This window comes from Chanodichthys erythropterus, chromosome 2 (genome assembly GCF_024489055.1).
Source record: "Chanodichthys erythropterus isolate Z2021 chromosome 2, ASM2448905v1, whole genome shotgun sequence".
In the NCBI taxonomy this organism is placed as follows: domain Eukaryota; kingdom Metazoa; phylum Chordata; class Actinopteri; order Cypriniformes; family Xenocyprididae; genus Chanodichthys; species Chanodichthys erythropterus.
In genome coordinates, this window is record NC_090222.1 from 24,397,768 (window position 1) to 24,418,443 (window position 20,676).

Genomic DNA, 20,676 nt, shown 5'->3' on the forward strand with positions numbered 1-20,676 from the left:
AATGTGTTTTTGTTTGTTTGTTTGTTTGTTTGTTTTGTCTCCATTCCTCACTTTTGGAAGTGTGTGTCGACCAAAGGTTATTGTGGTATTTGTTTCACGGTGCCCTATTTCTGGTCGTATCCGTTTTAGCTTTAGTGGCTTGTCTCTTCAGCTCTTGTCAGTCTTAATGGGAAATTACAGTTAAAATGAAACATTTTGTTTGCTTTCCCAGCTCATGAATCTATCTGGCCAAGGAAAAAATAAGCATGGCAGGAATGTGTGGTTTAAACGGACAAAATACCAGTTTCAGCTTATGTTACACAAACTATTGTGTCCATATTTATAGTTCCAGACCAGACTTCCATGAATCAATTTAACAAATTTAGAGCGCAGAAATGCTGAACTTTGTTGAGAAAGAGCAGTGATAGAGATGAAAGAGTGCAGTTATGTAAGCCCTGCGTAAGACTATTTTCTTTCCATCGCTTTTTCGTTGATTACAAAAAATATTTTATGACAGTTTACAGAAAATGCAAAAGTAGTTTTTAAAGTATTCACACACACACACACACACACACAAAATGCATCTCTTCCCCTGGGCAAGATATTTGGACTTTCTTTTGACATGCTGACTTAACAAAGTACCGTTTTTATATACATGTCTCATTGTGCTTTTCTCCCCCCATTCACCCACTCCTCTCCACATCCAACTCCCTCCTTCCCTCGCTCGCCCCCTTTTCTCTGTCTCTCCGCTGCAGATCTTGGCACTGACGGATGCGTTGTCACGCGTAGGAGTCCAGAACCTTTCTCCATCTCTCTCTCGTTTTTTTTTTTTCCGGCACTCACCCTCCTCCTCCCAGCATCCCTAATAAGACACATGCTCCTGGGCTGGGTTGCTCACTCACGTTAGGATCTCCTGGCAAGCTCCCGCCACAAGCTTCCCTCTCCTCTCGGTTTCGCCCAAGGCTTCATGGGTTGAAGGGCAGTTTGCGTTGTCCACAAGATCTCATCTCACCCCGGCTCTCTGCACCCATACTTCATCCTTCTCATCTTCATCGTGTTGAGTGCTATGGTTTGTTCTGCAAAGATGTTCGGACTTGCAGCGGCAGAGGCCTCAAGCCAAGGGCTCCGCGACCGGCTGTAGTAAACTCCGTTCCACCTGCCACAGCGTGAAAGGGGCCCCCTCAGCTGTGATCTGTCTGCCTGCAGGCGGGACCCAGCGTGACTGGGCAGCAGGGACTATGCGTTTGGGACTGGTGGCGCTGGCAGTGGTCTTCCTCAGCTCCATGGGTCACGGCGATAACCTCAAGGCCTCCAAAGGAAGAAGACAGAGACGGAGTGAGTGTTGATGTCTGTTTTTTTTCTTCATGTCTCAACATTAAGTAGCTCGGGTTAACTGTCCCTTGAGACGCTGCAGCATTTCACATTTCATTTTTATGCCAGACCCTATTATTTGTGGCTCATTAGTGTTTCTGACTTCCTTGGAATGTTTTAGTCATTTTTTTGAGCCAGTTTTGGTGGGGTATTAATAGTGTAGGACCTGTTCTGCTGCTTTTAATAGCAAATGTTCTTTTAAAGGCAAGTTGTAAATGAGCATGTCATGTTCCAAAGCGTAGCCAATTTTCACCCATTAGAGGTTTTTGCCTGGATACCTAAATATAATGCCTAACACACTTTATTTTTGTAATTTGTCTGGCTTCAGAGCAACTTCAGCCTTTTTATGACTTTTTTTTCTTTTTTAATAGTTTTTCCCTCATTATTTATTTATTTTATTTAAAACTTAGTTTTGAAACCCACACATTGCAGCAGAACTCACTTCCAATATTGAGTAATGTTTCATATTTTAATGAACACATTTATGTTTATGGAAAGTGGCCTATCTTATTTTTTGTGTGTGTGGTATACTACTTTCAAATACTCATTAAGTAAATAATTTGGGGAATAATTTTTGGAATAATGGTGAAAAATCAACCTGCACATTGCAACAGAGCTCACTTTGAAATATTGCATATGTGTGCTTGTCTCAGCATTTTATCTTCATATTGGCTTATTTTTGTGTGTGTAGTATACTGCCATCAAATACTCAGTAAGTAAATACATTTGGGCTTTGATATAATCAACCGGACAATCAGATCAATTTCTTATCATAATGTGACTTTTAAATGAAGGTGTGAGTGTGAGATTATTCAGTGGGAAATGTACATTGATGACTGTTTGCAGTGTTGAGGAGTGTACAGCCTCCTCTAGAGGAAGTTGTAGGTAATGCAGAGAAATTCACAGTGGCTGTACACAAAGCTGCATTGCATTTGCTACTGGTTAGACTGCTCATATTTAACTTGGTCAATAAGAGACAATAGCATTAAAACAGTTTCATTTATTCGCCAGCCATACACTATTGGCAACAAAACAAGCATATATTGTGTTGTGACAGTTACAGCAGGTCGCTAAGGCTAGAAATCAAGTAGCACGAGGAAGCCTAGAAATGCTAATCAAAACACAGCACCAATGAGAATCTAAAGCTATCGTTGGAGAAATAAACAGTGAATCACTTGGTCAAATAAATCAGCGGATGCTTCACAATCTGTTAAGACTTCTTGACCTCACTGTAAGCTCATGCTTCTTGATAGTGGAGTTTCCTAGCGTTTTATCAACAAAATGAAAGCAAACACCTCTGACAGCTGTTATTATACAAGTGATTGTTCAGCAGTCACACTTTAGTGCCTTTTGGTACTTTCCAACTTTCTTTTTTTCCTGTTTCTAAAAATATCCAAACCATACCAGCAAAACAACTAATGTTTCATTTTGTCTAAGTCTTTATTTTTGTTCGTTATAAACTATTTTAAATTATGATAGCGCTCTGTACATTTATTCTATGGCATGGTGCCTGGTGCTTAAAAATGGGATCCGGCAATTCTTCTTACATCAGTATTTTTGCCCTGGTTTTCAGTAAAAATGTCTAAACATTCATTAATAAACATTAATTTTAAAACACTTTTAAAATTGTGTAAGCAATAAGACTTGTTTTCAGGAAATATATCTTGACTTAAGTTTATTTTTCTTACCCCATTAGCCATTTTTTTTTTCTTGCTTAAAGCATAAACCTCACTAAATTTTGCTAGGCTAATGCTTTAAACAGGAGAAAATGTATATGCCAGTGGTATAAGCAAAAATAACTTTAAATCAAGGAATATTCTCTGACGCAATTAATTTTATTCTAAAAATATTTAGCTATTTTCATTTTTAAAAAGCTTGCCAATTTATGTGTAAAATGTGTATTTATGTATCTAAAAATCTTGTAGTTCCTCAATACAGTGATCATTTTCCAAGAAATCTCATACATGTCTGTTTCTTTTTGGCCCCTTTCTGAATTTTAGGTCATTTATGTTCTGCCACATATACAGTTAAAGGCTTTTTCACACTTGCATGTTCACTGAGTGGAAAATTTTTATATTTTATTGTACAGTATAGCTCATCAGCAACAGCTTATATAAAACAGTCCACCATCCCTGATATTGTAGGGATAATGAAAGGGATAAAATGTTATTCACTTGGATAAAATCACTCATTTTATGGTTTCAAGTGGGCTACATGTGAATGTGAGCAGCATAGCCTGACAACTTTGTTTTATTATAGAAATGCAAAAAAGCAATGCAAATAACTTTAAAGAGCAAGACTGGTATGTTTTCTGGGTTAGGATTGTACAAAATAATTAGTAATAATATTTGGGTTACTTTCTTACATATTCTTACTGAATTGTTATGTTTTAAGACATATTTTAAATTGTTAAAATGAAGGAGTCTGAAAAAAAGATGAAAATGTCACAGTGTCTGGACTCAGAGGTGCATACGTTTTGAAATACAAACCAGAGATTAACATGATGCCAGTGCATAAACAATGAACAAAGCTAATGTAAAAATTAAAATAAAGCAATATCTTCGACTTGATTCAGTCATCTGATAAGTCACCTCTTCACTGGCTGTCTGGATGTTTATTGTCAATTTGGATTGATTTATTAAAACTGGTTAAGGATAATATTGATAAGAATGCAGGAGAAGTTTGCAATTCTATTCAGAGTCTGATGTGACCTCACATGTATTGGTCCATTATGTATAAACATGCTTGTTTTAGTGATGTTCAGTGAAGCAAAGCATTACTGCTTTTTCATTTCAAGGAAATTTTAGATTCTCTGCTAATAAATTACCTTTAGAGTTTGGTAATGAGATATTTAAGGGTATTTCAGGTTGCACAATGATCTCACTGTGTGTTTGGTCATAAAAAGGTCTTATTTGTTTCTTGCACTTTCTGTAATCTTTCACTTGAATCCAAAGGGGACCTTGTAGTCATCACAATATAACAGTGTCTAGAAGTGAAGGGGCAGCTGAGGCTGTCTATTGTTGTGCGTGTGCAAGGTTTGTGAGTAGCACATGCTATGCAACCTAACCAACCTTCCAGCATATTTGTCCGGGCTAACTGCCGATTTATAGACCCGTGCAAAACGATCTTTCATGTTCATCATTTATAATGCTAGTTTCATATTTGTTGTTCCTGCTGAGAGGCTTTTTCATTTATTTCAGCTGTGGAGAGGAATGCAGTGATCGGATTAAGGACACCCATATGCCTGAAAATGATCCACTTTTTATGGGCTTTTTTGGAGGTCCTTGTTCAGCTGAACCCACTAGGGAGTCCTTGCTACTGAATATTAATAGATAATTTTAATATTAATGGTTAAAATATGTTTTGATTTGCTTGATGAATGAGATTTTATGATCTAATAAGTATTTTTGTCATGTTTTCCAATAAAAAGTATGTAAACATCCTTAAAACAAGATCAATTGAACGGATTTATTCATCCATTAGGTTGCGTCACTTACTGTATGTTCAGCTTATTTACAGCTGGATGGTTATTTTAACAGCATAGAGATTGATTGCCTTTTAAGAGTGTATATTTAAAGCTGATGCTACACACATAGACCCATAAATTAAAGCAGATGACCGTGGTTTTGACTCCAGTCAGCCTACCAGGAACAGGATGTGCACTCTGACATGCTTTCAGTGTAATCGTTTATTTCTTCTTGGCCTCAAACACTGAAATTTTTGGACGTTACAAGCAAGGCATGGAAGTCACAAGGGATGAGTGAGCTTTCTTAGATATCTGTAGCTGATTTTATTTCATCATGTGTCAGCATTTTGGGGCACCTGGACGGAACGAGCAAAGATTGAAGTTTCAGGCCCCTACTGTCCCTAGTTGACCCCAATTTTGACCACCCAATCCAAAATAACATCCAATAAGATCCGAGATCTTCCAATGAAAGATTTTCACATGAATGTTTTTAAATGAACAGCGTGAAAGGAACACTTGGCATAAATGAGCTGCAAACACAGACCACTGTGTGTAACAAGATAAACCAGTGCCATGTTTACAGCCCTGCAGTCTGAAGTGCTGTTTAGAAATCCTCATGCTGATGTGTCGTAATGAATCGCCTGTTCTCACAGTGCTATCTCAAATGAATTATATTACACCTGCTGAGTTTGTGTTATCATACACAGTATTGCTGGCATGACTAGCATAAGATGTTTCATGTTGTGTTTTAGATCTCTCTCTCTCTCTTTATCTATCTATGTATCGATCTATCTGTCTAATCTCTAAATTAAATGTCTGTCTGTCTCAATCCATCCGTCTATCTGTCCTTCTGTCAATCTTTCCATATATAATATAATACGTTTATTTATCTTGATATTTAGGGGTGATGGTAAACTCTTAGTAAAGGACCTTGGTTGTTCATTCAAAGGCTGCAGGTTCAAATCCAGGTATGGGTTTGCTTGAGAGTGTCTGACATTGTAATCCAGCTGTCTGCTCCTGTGCAAGGCATTTAACGTGTTTACTCCTTGGGAACTAGTCATCGTAAGCACTTTGGATTACAAAGGGTTTTCTATAATGTAAGAAAACTGCCAATATCACGCTCACTCCTATTTTTCCTTTTCTTTTTTCCATCAGTAAGCACTGAAGTACCACCATCATGCTCGAATGGCTGCGAACACTGCTCAGAGTACAACGGCTGTCTTAAATGTCGACCACGACTCTTCATCCTACTGGAGCGGAATGACATCCGTCAGATAGGCATTTGCCTCGCTGCCTGTCCTGTTGGATATTATGGCATTCGAAATCGGGATATGAACAAATGCACACGTGAGTCTTTAAAGTGTACTGGAATATTTTTATAATTTCAAAACTGTAAATAAGTATATGGGAAGAATGAGGTAAGCTGTGATATCAGCATATTAATAATATATTAATTTCAAAATATATATATTAATACATTTAAAAACATTTATTTTAAATAGTAGTGTATTATACTGTACAATATTGTACTGACTTTTGGATCTAAGAAAACATTTAAAAAATCTGTAATATTTGTACACTTTAGAAGGATTTTTTTATAAAGATTGGGTCTCATTCATGAAACAGGAGCAAATTTTTGTGTAAATTGTGTGTAAAGTGGTTCTGGCGTAAATTTTCGGATTCATTAAAATGTTCATTAAAATTCATTAAAATGTATTTTCCAAATGTTAGTTGGTACGAAAGAAATCTACACCTGCTCCCAGCCACGCGTAAATAGTGCGTTTAACATCCGAACGTTTTGCTCATTAATAAGGCTGCATTTTAATTCACCTTAATAAGGTACATATTTACACAGCATTAGGAAAAAATATTATATATAGTAGGCTAATTACATACGTTTGTTCTTTTTACTTTTATTGTGAGAGCCAGTAATAGCATCCGCAAACAGAGAACTTTAATCAAATAATTCATTGATTTCAATAGGGCTGGACAAACTAATGGCCCCTTAATTGTTTCCTATAAAATGGCCAAAATCCTTAGTTTGGTGTCATAATATGATGCCCATATATAGTTGTCAGTCGGATTAAATGGGCGGGATTTATGGTAATTGAGAATGAGCGTGCACGTGCGTCCCATTTACGACTGATTGGAATTCATTAACTCACACACACATTTCACTATCACTTCTGATGTTTACGAAGTATTTGTGAATCAGGAGAAGAGTTTTCGAGAAGGTCTCTTTACGCGCAAATCACTCACATATTTACTCGTATATTTACGAATATTTAATGAATGAGACCCATTGAGCGTAAAAAATCCTGCTATTGTGCATCTGTCAATCATAGGCAGCTATATATATATATATATTATCACATGACAAAAAATGTGCAGTTTGTTAGATTAACAAGGAGGACACTTCTTGCTCACTGACACATCTTACCCCCTCTCTGTCCGTCTATCCGTCCATTCATCCATCCATCCGTCTGTCTCTCTGTCCATCTTTCTTTACATAATATAATACGTTTATTTCCTCTCCCCTCTTGAAAGATGAAGACGAATTGTCTGACCAACACACAGCATCATAAAATAACCTTTCTTTCCCATTTGCACAGGCTTTAACGTCAATTATGCTGGTGTTTAACGTCATTGGGCTGATTATGCAATTACGAAACGATCACATTGTTCACCACATTCATTAGTACTGTAACCCAATGGCATTAAACTAGCGCAATCTGACCCGTGAATGCCAAATCCTGAGCCAGTGATCTGTTTTCTCTTACTCTGCGGGTGAAAAACAGGATTGAGGGATGAAATACAAAGCAAAACATTGGTAATACGCTGCTGTTTGTCTGTTTCTCCAAGGAAGCCTGCGTTATTATTGTAGGCTGTAAATGCAGAGGTCATGATAGTTCAGCTGTGTCCATATTTTTCATTCTTTCTATGCAAACCCTACGCAAAAAGCATGAGGACTTACCTTTAATCGGCCTCTTTGTTTTAACAGTGCGCTCTCTAGGTTTCAGCAGGAGACTCGGCGGCCTGTTCCCATCGTGTGCGTGAGCATTTTTACTGTGATAAAGGCAAAGCAGGGGAGAACTGTGGACAGACAAGGAAATGCCTCTTGTAAATTGATTGGTGGTACCTCTTTACTCCTGTTGTGGGAGGAAATTAATAGCTTTATTTGAGCCCTTTCTAACTTCAACCTACCGAAGCTTTTCCAGTTGTAAATTGAACGTCTTGCTCCCTTTTCAAGCATGTTTTGATAGCCAATTAGTGTGAACCACAGCTTGGAGTCATTATATTTTGTTATAGGAAGAAAATACTTTTGTTACCAAGATACACTCTTGCATCACTCCACCTAATACCTCTCAGATGGTTCTGATTTAAACTTTCATTCTAGATAACCTTAAATTTAAATGTTAGCATCAAGGGAAGTGAGAAATTAGTGGAGCGCTGTTTTTATTTCACAACCCTCTGGAGCCTTTAATTCATCATTTCTTGACTGTATACTTTACACTTGCTTTGAAATACCACATGCAGCTGTCCGCTTGTTAGCCTAAGTATTTTTATGACCCGCACATTGAGACCGAAATGCGCTGTATCCACAGGTGTCGACTCCAAATCACTCAGAACGTCACCAGACCTCTTATTGTCAACATTTTCCCCTCGACTTATTTGTTTCTTTCTCACTTAAAAGTGTTTTTGTCGTGTTTTGAAAGATGGCTGTGCATGCGAACCCCTCCTTTATCTCAGGCCTCTTAGTGGCTGCCCCGCTGCAATTATTCAATCAGCTGCGTGCATTTGATTTGTCTCCAAATCCCCATGATGTCTTGTTAACAACATTTGTCTTGCATTAAGGGTCCATTTGTAAATGCTTGAGTGCAAAAGAATTTGCTCCAAACATTACTAATTTAGTTGTCAGGCATTTAAAGTAGTAATTGAGAGCAGAGGTTATAACAAAAAACACGGCTCAAGGCCCTCTTCTGCTTTTGGCCGGGACTCCGAGATATCCGAGAGATATCCGTGTGCTGCTGCTCTGAGAATGTCCCAGGTATTCGAACGGAAATTTAAGAACCTTATTTTTGCACATTTTCGCATATGTCACGGTAATTTAGCGTTTAAATCTGTTTAGCAAAATTATTAGCAGTCCTTCTTGATTTAAAGTTTAGTCTGTGTCAGTCAGAAGACTGTTGGAGGAGAAAATAGCAGGAAATATTCAGTTTTGGGATTTGAAACATTTTAAAATGAGAAACATTCACTGGGTGAACTCCATTGAAGGACTTTGAAACATCTCAAATCATTCTCAACATGATCATCAGGTTTTAGAGCAGTGGTCTCAGACTTTTGGAGCCCACTGTAAACCCTTTTAGGTTTTACTGCGCCAAAGGAAAAGATTGAGATTGACATTTAAGAACTGGATCCCCTGTTTATCAGAATAAGATAATGATGATAATAGTAATGGGGTGGGGAAATGTATTCTGTTTCTAGTTTTCATTCTGCCAAATCCACAATTGCTCCCAATTTGAGGCAGTTTGTATGTTTGATCAAAGATTGTAATGAGACAGAGGTGTGAGGAAGCCATTTGAGAGTCTTGACATTCTTGAAAGGATACTTTTTGGATAAGAAACTGTAAGAGCCACAACAATAAGTCACCAGGTGGTGGATCACTTGTTCATAGTTTAAAACAGCTTTTGATAAAATAATTATATAACTTTTTTTTTTGTCTTTCTTTATTTCAGAATGTAAAATAGAAAACTGTGAGGCGTGTTTTAGCCGAAACTTTTGCACAAAATGTAAGGAGGGCCTGTACTCACACAGAGGGCGGTGTTTCTCCAGCTGTCCTGAAGGATTTACCGTCAATGGTACCATGGAGTGTGTAGGTGAGTGAGACCGCATAGTTTTACTTTAATTTGCTTATGTGTCTTTTTCATATTGTTCATTCTATGATAAATGAGTGCCTGTCACTTTAGAAATCTGATTTGTAATGTACATTTCTGTTTTTTATTTTTTATTTTATACATTTTACCAGAAAAATGTTTTAAAAGTGCTACTGAACAGCATTTTGCCACCTGCTATGCTTGATGAACTTGGTCAAACAAAAAAAAAACAAATTGTGAATGTTAAATGAAAATAGAACTTTCTACACTAAATTATCACTTCTACATCACTCTGTCTTTTACAGTTACAGTACACATGGCGAAGTTTTGTGGTTATCGCATTTTTTAAAGAAATATTTAGTATATAAAAGTTTATTGTATAAAAATTAGTGTTGACAAACGATTAATCACGATTAAAATAAAAGTTTGTTTACATAATATGTGTGAACTGTGTATTTTAATTAAGTATATATAAATACACATATATATTTAAGAAATGTATGTGTGTATATATATATATATATATTATATTATATTATAATTTATATGTATATTTATATTTAAAATAATATATTGTATATATTACAAATAAAATACAATAAAAGTTTGTAATAAAAGTTTGTGTGTGTGTGTATATTATTTTGGATGCGATTAATCATTTGACAGCACTAATAAAAATACACACTAAAATATCATTGTGTGTATTTTTTATTAGTGCTGTCAAACGATTAATCTCATATATATAAATATATATATATATATATATATATATATATATATATATATATATATATATATATATATATATACAAACTTTTATTTTGGATGTGATTGACAGCACTAATCAAAATACACACAATGATATTTTAGTGATATTATATTTTATAATAACAGTAATGTACAAAAATTTTAATGTACAAAATTGTGTCTTTAAGTTATTTTTTGTTTTTTGTTTAGCGCATGTCATCAGTTGTTATGGACACATGGTACTGTACTTCTGTCATTGCGAATCAACTCCGCTGCTCGAATGATGAAACTGGAAAGTTCTTGAATATCTTTAGTTTTTAGTATTTCTTAAAATTCTGTTTTCCTTTTTCTGTGGTTTCTCAATCGCTGTTGAAAGGAACGTTGGCAAAAGGCCTGTTGGATGATAAGAGTTTATTGATTCCTTTTGAAAATATTTCTGTCAGAAGCAAGCAAACACAGCACTATTAGCATTACTCGCAATGGTGGTGCTGGCTCCTCCAGGCTGCTTGGCCTTTAAATGCGGAGCCTCGACTTCCATGGTGACATTTTGCCAAAGCTTATGATGCCTCACCTGCGTCAATGAGTCAGTTCACCACTTTGCAATGCGTATTGTAATGTGGATTGTTTTTGGCATGGATGAGTTCCCTTTGACCTTCCTCCCCCCAAACACATTAAACCCCCCCAAAATTGGATGCTTAGAAAAGACCTTGCACTCGAAAACAGCTCAATCCAATTGAAAGTCTGGAGCTTGACAGCTTGTCATTACGTTGAATAAAAATGGAGCCTACCTCATACAATCATAACACATGCTCTGCTTTTTAGCAAAAAGTAATTGGAAAATGTGAGTGATGCTGGATTTTAGCAGTCTGAATCTCCAACTGTGGATTCTTTGGGGTTTCCTAATGCAATTTCTTCAACTTTTGTTTGGAGTAACTTGTTTCTCAGACCCCCGTCTAGAGGAACAAAATGTTCAAACCCCAAACAATTTCTGTCTTTTCCTATTGTCTGAAAATATATTAAATTTTGTAATTGGTACATACTAGATTCATTCTTAAAAAAAAGGAATAACTTTTTTTTTTTTTTCTTCTGTTTCAGTTCAATGTGATCTAAGCGAGTGGAGTCCATGGGGCCCTTGCATGAAGAAGAACAAAACATGTGGCTTTAAAAAGGGTAACCAGACCCGTACCAGGGAGCCCGTACAGCTTCCAAGTCCTGCCACTTCCACAGGGGCCGCGCCGCCCTCGGGCTGCGTCCCAGAGACACAGACCCAGAGATGTACCGTGCAGAAAAAGATCCCTTGCAAAGGTAAATCAGAGAAAGAACAACAGAAAAATGTTGGAAAGAGGGTGGATAGGAAATACTTGCGCCAAAAGGAATGCGTGAAATCTGTTATCCAACTTCAATACGCGTGTTTGCAAATTACAGATTTGTTGATTTATTGATCATTTTATCTTTTTTGGCCACTCGGAAAAACATGTAAACAGTCTCCTGAAACTAATTTGATTTCGTTTATTTACGGTTTTTGACATAATACGGTGTAAATAAATCCTCAAGTGTTCCCAGTAAATAAACAGAAGCCCAGCTGGTTTGTAATCTTTTCGTCGCTGGCTGCGGATCTGAGGGCGGCCTTTTGTTTGTTGCTTTAACTTACTGGAAAGTGAGGTTAATATGCTGCTTTGGCTCTAGAGCGGGAACGGAACGTTAGTGGACCTGTTAGACGTAAACTGTTGCACTCGCCTGGATGGCTTGTGTAGATTTCCTAGAAGTAAGAAGAGTAATGTCCGCACACCAAGTTCACGTTGTTTTTGGAACTGTAAACTCGGTGGTGTGCTGAAATTATTCTTCTTGCTTCTATGATTGTCATCTTTTTGTCTTGCACCTGAGCTCAATTAGGGTTTGGGATGTGCAAACCTTTTCGTTTTTTTGTTTTTATTCCTAGATTTCAGCCTGTAGGAGTTTGCATTTATTTGTTTATTTTTGGAGATGCCTCCTATATCAGCACTTATACTACCATTCAAAAATTTGGGGTCAGTAAGATTTTATTTTTATTTTTTAAAGAAATGCAACTTTTATTCAGCAAGGATGCATTAAAATGATCAAAAGTGGCAAAGACTTTTATAATATTACAAAAAATTATATTTCAATGTGGTTCTTTTGAGCTTCCTGTTCATCACAGAATCCTGAAAAAACTGTTGAAGCTTCCACAACAAAACTGTTTTTAGCATTGATAATAATAAGAAATGTCTCTTGAGCATCAAATCAGCATATAAGAATAGAATGATTTCTAAAGTATCATGTGACTCTGAAGCCTGGAGTAATGATGCTGAAAATTCAGCTTTGCCATCACAGGAATAAATTAGAAAATAGAAAGTAATTATTTTACATTTTAATAGTATTTCACAATATTACTGTTATTTTCACCAAATAAATTCAGCCTTGGTGAGTGTGAGACTTCTTTGAACATTTAAAAAAAATTCTTACTAACCCCAAACTTTTGATTGGTAGTGAATGTTAAAAGTTTTTTTTTTTTAATTGCATTGAAGGAACATTAACTTTCTGAATTTTTTTTTTTAACATTTTTTTTTTCTAACCCTAACCCATTATATTTTTCGGATGAATAACAAAATGGTTTAATTACCTTTTCAGTATTAAAGTTAATCTGAATTATTTTCAGTACACTTTCTGCAAACAAATATGTATTTTTTTTGTAGTTATTCAAATATTTTGAAATTTATTTTGAAAGGCATCTTTGCCCAAAATAAAGAACACTTGTGCTGCTCTAAACCCAAAAGACGTTTTCATCCGTGAAAAACAAGTATGGGAAGATAACTGTTGTAACCGTCAAGCTTAAAAAGCACATAAAAGTACAATAAACGTAGGCTAGTTAATATATTTGTACAATCAGTCAATCATTTATGTGTGAAGACTGCAGTCTTTACTCAAAATCTTGTGCTTTGAATCTAGCATGCATACAAGAACGCCTGTTTTTTAACACGTACAGTTCAGTGAGCGTGTTCATGTAAGCAGAAAAGGGCAGAAAAGATGTCTGTCATCAAATTGAAAATCTGCAAATGAGTGACATTTGAGAACTAAGGAAGTCTCCTACACTTTGAAAACCACTGGGCTTTACAAGTAAAGATTAGCTTATAGAAGACCTTGCAACATGTCATCAACAATACAGAAATCAAGCCAGGCTAATAAAACGTGTTGGAGTGATTGTGATTGCTTTCACTCGTAGGCTATTTTTGTTTTCTGTCTTGACTTCCAATAGATATCTCTCAAAAAATGAGGTCTCCTTAATTTATTCATGCCTAGATGCCATATTCAAGTGATTCTTATCAGTTTAGGAAATTGCATGACGCATGATTCATTAATAGTAATGCCACCCATTGAGTGGCTCCTAAAATAAACCAAAGAATATACCTTCTAGAGCTCTTAGTTTTCTTCACACTGTTGAGAAACAGTGTGTTCCTGGAAATTACGTCTTATTCATGCGAACAGCCTCACAAGATCAAGTGCTCGCTGTTCTTCTGTCGGGCTCCATGCTTTGGACTAGGTGTGACAGCGCCATTTGAGAAATGAGAAGCAAATTTACTCTGCATGACGCCCGTATTGTGGAAAGAATTTTCACCCAGGGTCCATAAGAATAATTAACAGTGAAATATTATAAACTGCCCCATAAAAGTGCTATATCGCCTGCCAAATTTCTAAACTTAGAGAGTCCACTTGTCGGAAAAGCTTTCGGAGAGAGAGAGCTATGGTGAACTAATAGGTCCGGACACATGTAAAGTAATTTGTTTGTACTTCAATCTCATAATATCATGCTTGCCCTTGCTTAACTATGTTAAGATAGGATCAGTTAGAAAAGTGTTCTGCCAGTTGGATTCAAAACATGTTTTCGCCACAAAAGCAAAGCGGCACCACCTACCCGAAAAGAATTAATGCAACTCAGGTGTCAAGAACTCATAGGTTATGTGTTGCATGACCCGATTGCACTCTTTTTTTTTTTTTTCTTTTTTTTTTTCTAAGTGCGTAAATTTTCACCTCGTGCTAAATTAGCAAGGCTGTGAATACATCTGCAGGAATTGGCTGACAGGGCTGCTGTAAAAATCACAGGGGGCAGTGCTTGTATAACACCGGTGATTTACTGGTCTGCAGATCTCACGCTTTGTGTTGATTATGCCAAGCTCCCCCCTTTCTCTTTCCCTTCCTGTAGCTTAATAAATGTCTTTGCACGAAAACCGAATACACTAAATGCGTGATTGCCTTTGTCAGGCGATGGTGTTTAGGTTGGATTGAGCAGCACTGTAATTATTGCTGTCATAAATGAATGGATCCTCCCCAAGCGCTCTTACCGCTTTATCAAAGCTAACAAGTCTCCACCATGTGGATCCAAAGTTTAAGGCTCCATTTTCATCTCCGTTTTAAAATCATGATTAACTGACACTTGAGTTGAGGTTTTTTCAATTTTTGTGAACTCAAGGCCTTTGAAGTCCTCACACGAACAAGATTGCTCTTCTCAAAGCAGTGAACACTAAACAACTGAATTCAGTTACACTTGTTTTGTTTTCTTTGTGGAAATCACTGATAAAAATATGATATAATTAATTGTTTTTATACAATACATACAACATTTCAGTCCCCCAATCTGATTGGACGAGCACTGGGAGGTTTCACCAGTTGTGAATATTTCAGTAGGTTATACGACGCAAGTGTTTTTTGCTAGTTTCAGCCCGACGCAGTTATCATTTTCACGTCCAGCATCACGTTCTTTAGATAGCAAATGCATTTGAGCCCATTTGTGCACACAAAATTATTAAATATAAAAACAATAATAAAATATTAAAAATTAAAGGATTACATTGTAAAAGATTATTATTGTGTGCATACAGATAAAAATGCTTTGGTGAAATCCGTTTTGGTCTTTTTGTGAGCTTTAACCTCGCACATGAGCAGATCTGTTTCTTCACTAGAGTAGGGTTCAGTTTTTCCGCTTGCAAATTCCGCCATGTAAATAGCGAATCCACCATGGCGCGAGTGCAACTGGCTTTTAAAGTGAATGGGAGATGAGACGTTTATTGCATGTTATGCCCAAAACACACCCATTACTCATTAAGAGAATAGGGACAACCCTTTCTGACCATACAACGGGTGCGGCGACCATTTTTCCTGTCCTTAAACTAGCAAAAGTGGATTCGGACACTTGCGCCGTGCACTTTAGACCATGTGCTTAGATCGTTAAAACAGGGCTCCACTGACATTCGCAACTCCTCTCCAGTTGCCTCATATGATAGTAAAGTGTCCATCAGATGTGCACTTCTGAATCTAGCCAGAAGTAGTAGGTCACCTGGGTACTTTTCGCATTTTGTTTTTTGAATACTGTGAAATCATACATAATTCTCTGTTCTCTTTTTCACCTACTATATATTAAGGAAGTCACTGCAGCCACTGTCTTAATGAGTGAGTCATTAAATCATTCATTCAACTGATTTGTTCAAAACATACTGATTCATTGTTGTACAAAACATTGAACTGTCTTTATAAGTTAGTCAATTAATCATTCATTCGGCCGATTAGTTCAAAACACAGTACTGATTTGTTTAGGAACAAAACAAGCGAGTGTCTTAATTGAGTCATTCAGAAATGAAACTCCACTACTGTTTGTTTCTCAGAGACTCGCAGTGGCTCTCCTGTGGCTTCATTTGGAGTTATTTTTGCTAGCGGAGCAAGACAAACTAAATATATGGCCATATTGTGTCATGTAACATGTTATTATGATATTATTTTCTTTTATCTGTCATATAAAAGCAATGGCACTCTCAAAAATAGAGCTGTTTCTGAATAGTGATTGATTTCAGCCCAGTTACAGTGCAACTGCACTCTTTCTCTTGTGATATTGTGAAAATGTTTAGTTGTTGATGCATCAATAATATAACAGGCATAATTGCAAACAGCATTGTATCACTGATATATATATATATATATAGAAGAAAGAACTGCTGTTTGTGCTTTATAGACCTTGGCAGGTCTGTTAAATAAACTGAGGGAATTCTAATTATTGCTTGTTTTGTTGTTAGATTCAAGTCCATTAAGCTCTTAAATGTTTGCCAAAGAAAGTCGTTTTTTTACGTTTACGATGATGCCATTTCAAGTCAAAAAATCTGTAAAAGTGAAACTGCTTCTTATATAACTCTTATTAACAACCAAAGGTTTAATTAAACAAATGTTTGTTTGCGCCCTTTCCATTCTATTTTTAATCATGCATTTTATGTAAAGCAAATGCAACAGTTTGTGGTAGAACATCAGGGCCTTGAGATGAGCAGAGAGCCAATTTCAGGAGCCGCAGAGCGGCTGTGTGTGTGGCTCATGTTATCAAGTGCAGAGTGAATGCTCTCCAGCACCAAATGAGTGTTGACTTTGGTTTCCAGGGAACACTGAGACTCACAACACTAACTTCATAACAAATATCAGTCAGTCCGGAGGCCCTGACTCCCCCTTATAGTAGTGCAAGTGAGGCTGATGGGAAACGAACCAGCCTGTGTTTTTCAGTACTGTTTTTGGACAGTACTATAGTTCAGCATGATCTAATCTGTATTCCTAGTTATTTTAATGTAACGTTTACACATACATTTTTTTCACATTTTCACTTCTATATGCAAAGCTTTAGAAATGTTTTTTTTTTTTTTTTTAATGAATCATTTGTATTTATATTAAAAATATACTTTGTAAAGCTATATTTTACTATTATATAGGTATTTTTTATCTATTTTTATTTATCCTAAACCTAAACACTTCTCAACAATATATAACAAAACATAATAGGCAGATAAATGTAAAATGGCAGTAATTTTACAGTATGTTATTATATATTATACAAATATTTTGTGAAGTTTATTCACAAAGAAAAAAGGGGACAAAACTTTGTCAATGGGGTGAGAAATATAAATCTAATTTAAAATATACATACAGTTTTGTTTCTCAAGTATATTTATCTTGTTTCATGTATTTTTTCCTGGAATACAAAATTAATACATCTTGAATTTTCTAATTGCAACCAATGTTGGGAGGAAAGTACAAGTAACTCAAATTACGTAATCAGATTACTTTTTCCAAGTAACTAGTAAAGTAACTCATTACTTTTAGATTTATAAAAAAATATCTGTTCCTTTTTCAAAAAAGTAACGCAAGTTACTTTGTTTTCCCATTTAGAGACTGACCCCTCTCCTGTCCCCATGTTGAGAGAAATCGGGAGTAAGTTTGCACTTCCTTAAGCCTGAGGCTTATTCATTTCACTTTTGGTATGGAAGGTTCTTTACATTTGCCAGAAATATAAGTTTGTTTGTTTTTATTTTGTTAAAAATCAAACAAGCAAACCCAGCCCAGGTGAGAAAAAGTAAGGCAAAAGTAATGGAATGCATTACTTTCCATAAAAAGTAACTAAGTAGACCATTTATTTACTTTTTCAGGAAGTTGTGCAATATTGTAACACATTACTTTTAAAAGTAACTTTCCCCAACACTGATTGCAACTTTCTTTTATTTAGGGGAAAATAAGAAGAACCCACAGAACCGTGGAGAAAAAAATGGCAAGAACCGTGGCCGAGACTCCAAGGAAAGTGGCAAAGGAGGCAAAAAGAAAAAAAAGACCCCTAACCGGTCCACCACTGTCCCCAGCATTACAACAAGCATGGTGACCTAACCTGATCATGTGTCAGATGAGCCTAAGAAAGAAGAATCCCTGGCTCACCTTCGTTGACTGAAGACAGACATTATTTGATTATGACACTATCAAAATTATGCAAAAAAAAAAAAAAAAAGGAATAACGCTGCTACACGTAAAACATGCTCAATGAGAACTGGAGGATTGCTGTACTAAATAATGAACTGTGTAAACTGAGTAAAGCTTGCGGGAACCAAGGAGCTGGGTTGGTTAGTCTCATGCTATTGGAAGCACTCAGAAAGACTGTGCGTGTGCAGGGTCGTCTTTTTGTAAGCCTTCCCACAGGAAACAACATTGTTTGTGGTTGGCGAAATGTTCCATATGTTTCTCTTTAGAACTATCAGAAAGGTTTCTGAACTATAGAAGACACTGCAAATGAGGCCCGCCGTCCTAAAAGAACATGTAAAAACATACATCTTGTGATTCACCTAATCCAGCTGTAATCACATTATTTTTCTCCAGAGTTGGATTTCCTTATGTTCGTGACAGGTAGCAAACAGTCTGGAGTCTGTCTGCGAGTCTGTCTCAGAGTGAAAAGTATTTTTTTTTTAAATGTTTTTTTTTTTTTTTTTTTCTGTTGTTTATAACAAAAGAAGGCACTGGAACTGATATTGTGGTTTACAGAGAGAATGTGGAGAAAGTTGAACTTTAATGATGATGAAACTATCCAAACATGAAGAAAATAATGTTATTATATACCTTGAGACAAACGCACTTATAACTTACAGCCGGTAGAGCGGTTTTACATGTTTTAGTGGTCTATGTAAAATAAAAGTCTTTCAATTAGGGGAAAATACAGTATTTTCTGCACAGAAGGCAGCAGTAATATGAGGAATGTACAATGTTTAAGTTTATGTGTATGAAAAATTGTGCGTGTGTCAGATTGTGTGTTTTTGAATCTGTGTTCTCGTGTGCACCTTTATGTTGTTAAGTGAGGAGAAGAAGAGAGAGGTCAACAGAAGTCTTCAGTATGTTTCTTGTGACCAAACTAGTGAGGAACTAAACCAGCATAATGCTTAAGCAGAATTGATTATATGCTTTATAGGTTTTCATTGCTCAGTTATCAAGTTTGCAACAGGTTCAATATATCACATCATTCATAATGCTTTGCAACATACAGTATCAGTATCAGAGGAAGGAATGCTGTACATCATACAGTTATTTAAATGTAGCATCCAGTCCCACTTTTCTTAGTCTGTTTGCTTCCCACAGCGTCTTGACCTTGGCTGCATTTTCCAAAAGCATTGCAAGCATAACTAGATTGTTGAGTCCTGTGGTGCTATCGGTTTCTACGATATACTTAGGCTTACGAAGCTTTTGGGAAATGCAGTGGGTATTTACAATATACACCCCTAATGAGAATTATAACACTGAAAATGTCAGCTTCCGTTTATCTTGATGCAATATACATATTGTTATTATATATCTATTTCAATAAAATTCTACAAGGTAAATGCTTAAACGTTTGGATGCAGTTTATATGTATGAAGAACGTTATGAAATCTTTTTTGTCTTGTGTGTCTTAATGTGCATTTGTATGGGTGTATATATATATATATATATATATATATATATATATATATATATATATATATAATACATATATACACATATATATGTGTAATTCTCCACATATATATGCACACTAATTTTTTTTAACTGAAAGGGTAGTTTTTGTGTCCTTGTTACTAGTTATATGTACTTGCTATAGTAATAACAGTAAATTATGCATTATTTCAAACAACTAACAATAAACTAAATCCTAATCTAACCCTAACACTATAGTAAGTATGTGTTGTTAAATAATATTACTCAGTACTTAATACTTGTATAATTACACTGTAACAAGGACATTAAAATAAAGGGTTACACTTTATTTTAAGGTGACGTTGTTACATCGTAATTACTCAAATAAGTACTGAGTAATAATAATAAACTACATGTACTTACTATACACCGTAAACCCAGATAAGTTCTAACTCAAAAAATTTGAGGCAACTGATTGCCTCTATTTTTGTAAGTTCGCAAACTTAAATATCATCAGTAAGCATAGCTAGTTTTTTGAATAACTGTTAATTACAAATAAACATTAATTTAATCAAAATATATATTCAGTGTTTTATTCATCTTTAATGAATAATCAAAGTTTTCATTGTAAAACCAAATAAGTTGGCAAAACTTAAAAAAATCAAGGCAATCACTGATCGCCTCACAATTTTTAAGTTAAGAAATTCAAAGTTTAAGTAAGCAGAACTGACAGATTTTTATTTTGTGCTAATGCATTTTAATTGTTCTTAGCGTCAAATGTTTGAATCCACTCATACATTTAACTTAAAAAATTATCATGTAACCCCAATGTAAACTTTTTGTTAGTGTAAAATTAGCTAGCTATAACAAGCTTATTCAAAAAATACTAACTTGCTAATTTGTTAACATGTGAACTTTAGTATATTATAGCACTTGATGAATGAGTACAGTTATATAAAGCATTTAACATGCTTGCCAGTGTTGCCAGATTGG

The 20,676-nt window shown here is 35.7% G+C and overlaps 1 protein-coding gene across 2 annotated transcripts; it reads left to right on the forward strand.

Moving 5' to 3' along the window:
* Positions 1 to 895: 895 nt before the first annotated feature.
* On the forward strand, positions 896 to 19,532 carry rspo1 (R-spondin 1). Of its 2 annotated transcripts, XM_067394237.1 has the most exons (6): positions 896 to 1,314; positions 5,972 to 6,163; positions 9,553 to 9,693; positions 11,533 to 11,742; positions 17,647 to 17,688; positions 17,981 to 19,532. In XM_067394237.1, the coding sequence occupies exons 1-6, from the start codon at positions 1,218 to 1,220 to the stop codon at positions 18,133 to 18,135; spliced, it is 837 nt and encodes a 278-aa protein (XP_067250338.1). In that variant the 5' UTR covers positions 896 to 1,217; the 3' UTR covers positions 18,136 to 19,532. The 2 variants fall into 2 exon arrangements, with proteins under 2 accessions (XP_067250338.1, XP_067250347.1); XM_067394246.1 differs by lacking the exon at positions 17,647 to 17,688.
* The last annotated feature ends 1,144 nt before the right edge of the window (positions 19,533 to 20,676 follow it).

Excerpts from the sequence above, each read along its gene's own strand:
- rspo1 (XM_067394237.1), top strand. The coding sequence starts at position 1,218 with ATGCGTTTGGGACTGGTGGCGCTGGCAGTGGTCTTCCTCAGCTCCATG. Across the intron at positions 6,164-9,552 it reads GGATATGAACAAATGCACAC|AATGTAAAATAGAAAACTGT; the intron begins GTGAGTCTTTAA and ends TCTTTATTTCAG. Across the intron at positions 17,689-17,980 it reads CATGTTGAGAGAAATCGGGA|GGGAAAATAAGAAGAACCCA; the intron begins GTAAGTTTGCAC and ends TCTTTTATTTAG.